The sequence below is a fragment of the Bidens hawaiensis genome, unplaced genomic scaffold (genome assembly GCF_021521415.1).
Source record: "Bidens hawaiensis isolate Kalapana, Puna unplaced genomic scaffold, B.hawaiensis_p1.1 tig00029607_1, whole genome shotgun sequence".
Lineage (NCBI taxonomy): Eukaryota > Viridiplantae > Streptophyta > Magnoliopsida > Asterales > Asteraceae > Bidens > Bidens hawaiensis.
Window position 1 is genome coordinate 78,345 of NW_027494903.1, and position 4,778 is coordinate 83,122.

A 4,778-nucleotide genomic window follows, 5' to 3' on the forward strand; every position below is an offset into this window, starting at 1 on the left:
TCAGACTTGATGTTCACTTTTTAGACACAATTAATCCAACAGGTTGGATGATACCAACCAGCCAGCCTGAACCAGAAACCAATCACCACCCCCTTTTTGAAGTGTCCAGGAAAATTCTTCTAATTCAATTCAACCCAGATCCATTTACCTTACAATCAACCCATATTACTACCCAAATGTTAGGTCAAAACGCAATTCAACAAAAATCGCGTCAGCCACAGAGCATTTAAAATAACAAAAAAAAATATACGGAGGGAAGTTTCATGCATAACAAAATTAAAAGAGACTACACAAGCAATCCATTTTAATAATTAACGGGGAAAAAAAGCAATCCGAAGTCACAAACAGTTTGCAATATGGTCTCGGATTTGGAAGGATGTACTTTTTTCGCACGTTCACGTTAACATAAACTATAAATCTGCAAAGAAATCACTTGTTGTATCGAGCCCTCGAGCTCCTGCATTGTTTTTCCTCTTGGTACCTATAGAAACACAAAGGCAAAATTACAAGAAGTTGAATACACGTGTGGCAAAACAAGAAACAGAAAGCGAATCTTGATTAAAAGTTGTGCCAAGGTGTATATGTTCTTGTGTTTATATTTTCCTAAAAAACATAAGTTTATAAAATACTTGGCTTCAACTTCATTGTCAAAGAAAACACACTACCTTTTGATGATTTAGGAGGAATATTATCGGTATCCATATCCATGTCATCATCATCATTGTCAGAACCCGATTTGCCGGCTACTTTCTTTCCAGAATCATGAATTAAACTATCAATATCCCACATCTACAAATGAAAATGATGATGTTAAAAACTTCCTCAATCATGAAAAAACATAGTAATGCAAAAAAAAATAAACACACCTTCAATATCGAATCATGTGATATGCTTCCAAGAAACTTTCTATCATGGGAAAATGCTAAAACAAGAACATAACACAGATTAGAGACAAGATTGTGTGTATCCATACTACAAACGTACAAACGAGACATACCGAGGACTTCAACAGAAACAAAACAAGAACAAAACATAGATGAGATACAAGATTGTGTGAGTATCCATACTACAAAAGTACAAATGAGACATACCGAGGCCTTCAACAGGATACTCCGAGTGCTCTGCAATTGGCTGAATTATTCTGTTGGGTAATATACCTACCAAACTAAACACATTGCAAAAAAAAAGGTTTAAAACTTATATAAGCGTTGAATTCAACAAAATAATTACAGAATTCTTCCACCTAATGAGACCATTATCAGTTCCAGCAATAACCCTCTCTTCATCAAGCTAAAGAATATGGCAAGGGGCAAATCAGTCTTTTGTAATTTAAACACAAATGGGTATTTCTTTTGCAAGTTTTTAATTGTGATGGACTGATGTTTACTTTTATCCAAAATAAAACTGTAAATAACTGACCTTTAACAAGGGGTTCACAGGGTTTGGGGTAAAAGCCGTAAAGCGATCACTGGAATTATAAATAGATTAAGCAAGGAAAATTGGATTTTAATAATCTCTATTAAATGGTATTGGCCGATAATAATCCCTATTCGTTTTATCGCCACTGGCGGTCCCAAATTCAAAAAAGTTGGCCCCCAATGGTCCTCCGTTAAAAATGACTTAACGGCGTTATAGTTTTTCTTGAATTTCATACCAATGTTTTAGGGCTTTTGATCGTTAGGAGGATACGAGTCGATTGGTGTAAAACTTAGTTTGAAATAGTGCTTCAAAATGACGAAACAATACTTCAATTCGGGTGTTTGAACTTACAATAAACCAAAATCGAGTAGTTTTGATCATTGTTTTGAGCTAAGTTTTACACCAATCAACTCGTATCCTCCTAACGATCAAAAGCCCTAAAACATTGGTTTGAAATTCAGAAAAAACTATAACGCCGTTAAGTCGTTTTTAACGGGGGACCTTTGGGGGCCAACTTTTTTGAATTTGGGACCGCCAGTGGCGATAAAACGAATAGGGATTATTATCGGCCAATACCATTTAATAGGGATTATTAAAATCCAATTTTCCATTAAGCAAACATATCCCAATCAATCAATCAATCAATCAATCATGCCCAGTAAAATCCCACCGACAGCAAAGCTATAAGTAGGGTCTGGGGAGGGTGGGATGTAGGCACACCGTAATATTTTGCACTTAAAAGAAACTTCATATTTCTTAAAACATACTCATTAGCAATAATATTTTGCACCTAAGAGAAACTTCATATTTCTTAAAACATACTCGTTAGCATTATAGATTACCTGCAATCCTTGAAAAATCCCCACGAGTATAATAACATGTTTCCGCCTTCGGTCCCACATATAACTTTTCGACCGTTCTGAGTATTTAACCAAGAAACACAAGTTACTTGCAAAAACAACATGATATCAAATTTCTAATAACCAATTGTCCCTTGTCAGAATGAGACCTATTTCTAACTGCTATTGTGAGCATTGAATAGTTTACATTTTAAACATACCTTCATTATCACTATTGACAGTGGCTCATCTTCAGAGAACTCTGATCGTGTTTGAACCTGTATAAATAAGTAAATTTAAATGTATAGCCATACAAATGTAATAAAATAAATAAATTATTGTATTAAATTAATCGCATACCTTGTTACTTCGCAGATTACAAACAGATAGAGTGCCATCTCCACTACACAAGTTAGATTTACAAATGTCAAAAATTAGTATCTCCAACAATAGAAGTTTACACAAAAACAAAAAATAAAGAAATACCTTGTTCCCAAAAGTTTCATGGAATCGGGTTCAAATGTCATATCAGTAATGTGCTCTTCATGAACTTGAAACGAATTGCAGCAGGATTGTTGTCTAGTATCCCATACCTACAACGGATTTATGGTCACACATTGAAGGGTAGAATTGCAAACAAAGACCAGAACTTTAAGCAGCCGTTGAAACAAATATAACAAGTAAGAAACCTTTATGCACCCTTCGTCGCCTCCAGAAGCAATTGTTGTTTCTGTGAGATTAACCAATCGGTTAACAGCACTCCTGCAACACAGATAATCATTATACACAAAAGATCAATTCTTAATAATAACCAAAATTATAAAATAACACCTACTCATGTGAGTTTTCAAGACGAGCAACTGGAGATCCAGTTTCAACATCAGTAGCCAAGATAGAGCAGTCTGGAGAACCCGTGAGGATTACTGATAATAGACATAAACAAATAATAAACAACATTAAGTTAACTCATTAGAATGAAGTAAGTTAGTATTCAATCAATTTCGCATAACATATAAACAATGATGTCAATTACCACGTCCTTTATTGATGAATCTAACAGCTCTACATGATTCACTGTGAGCGCAAACCTTCAAGACCCTAAAATAATAGTAAACAAAGAAAATCCAAACTTCACAAAATCAAACAATTTTCTCACATAGATATCTATGTAGGGGCGCAAACGAGTCGAGTTGCTCGCAAGCTACTCGATCTCGGATCGATAAAAAGCTCGAAATGAGCCAAGCTTTTTTAAGCCCAAGCCAAGTGCAAGCCTCAAATAAAGCTCGTATAGTTATCAAGCCCAAGCTCGAGCCTTGTATGGAAAGCTTCGTTTAGGCCCATCGATCCTAAATGAGCCTAATGTATTTTTAAGTTTTAACTTTTACCTATATAATTATATTGGACATCTATGTTTTAAGTTAACAACTTAACACTTCACAGTCGGGCTTGAGCCCGTGTTTGGCTCTTTAATGGTTTTTCGCAAAATATAAAATAATAAAAAAATTAATACAAATTAATTAATAAATAATAAACGAGCCAAGCTTGAAAAAACAACTGACGATCCAAGCTCGAGCTTTAGAAAAAGAGCTCAAAACGAGCCGAGCTTGAGCCTGATCAACCTCGGGCTTGGCTTCGTTTACACCCCTAAATTGTATGTGATGATCATGGTATCAAATAGACTAACCTTTGTGGTTCGGAATCTTCAGCATAACGGTATCTGCAAGGTATACATACAGAATATTAGTTAGATAACAGTTTTAAGAGCTTAGTATATGCACATTAATGCAACTAATGTGATAATTTGAAATTAATAAGGGAAGACTTACACGAAAAGGTTGCCAGTGATTAAACCGGCAGCGACAAGCTGGTTCGAGGGATGAAAATCGAGGTCGAATGCTATATTCTTCAAATTAATCTCCATTAAGATCAACACTACACTACACTAGATGTTGTTCAACTTAATATACATAAATTGATGTAAATAATCAATCGAATTGGCAGATATGAGTGATGATGATTGTTAATTGGATCATCATATAAAGCGATTATGCTAGTGAAGTTTGATTATGATTAAATTAAGCGTTAATTTACGATGATTAGTATGAACGAGCAGCTTATTACCTTGAAGAGGCTTGCAGGACACAGGAACAATAATCGTAAACCCTAAACCCTAAAATAAAATTATATATTATTATTTATAGGTTGCTCACTATATTTGTTTGACATAATTACAATTTTTGTCCTTTAAACATATCTAGTTTTTGGATTGGATCCTTTAAAAACTTTACTTTCATTCTCCGTCCTTTAAATGATAAACTGCCTCTCCTTTTGTTCTTTAGACTAACGACAATACATTTTTTCAGTTAAGTTGGGGCATGTGAGGGCAAAAAGGTAATTTAACCATTAACTTGTTAGAAATGGCGAAAATACCCCTTTTGTTTTAGAGAAAATAAATTACAAACAAACCCAAAAAATATCATATATACAAATTAATTAATCTGAACTGGACCTGCTACCAAC

The 4,778-nt window shown here is 34.4% G+C and overlaps 1 protein-coding gene across 1 annotated transcript; it reads right to left on the reverse strand.

Moving 5' to 3' along the window:
* Window positions 1–236: 236 nt before the first annotated feature.
* On the reverse strand, window positions 237–4,409 carry LOC143579131 (WD repeat-containing protein 55-like). Its single transcript, XM_077062521.1, has 16 exons — window positions 4,380–4,409; window positions 4,085–4,195; window positions 3,943–3,975; window positions 3,292–3,356; window positions 3,094–3,181; window positions 2,948–3,020; window positions 2,745–2,851; window positions 2,619–2,661; window positions 2,480–2,536; window positions 2,262–2,338; window positions 1,420–1,468; window positions 1,244–1,290; window positions 1,092–1,165; window positions 867–922; window positions 666–789; window positions 237–481 (listed from the first exon to the last, which is right to left on the reverse strand). Exons 2-16 carry the CDS (start codon window positions 4,177–4,179, stop codon window positions 411–413), a joined length of 1,059 nt encoding a protein of 352 aa, XP_076918636.1. The 5' UTR covers window positions 4,180–4,195; window positions 4,380–4,409; the 3' UTR covers window positions 237–410.
* Between the last annotated feature and the right edge of the window lie 369 nt (window positions 4,410–4,778).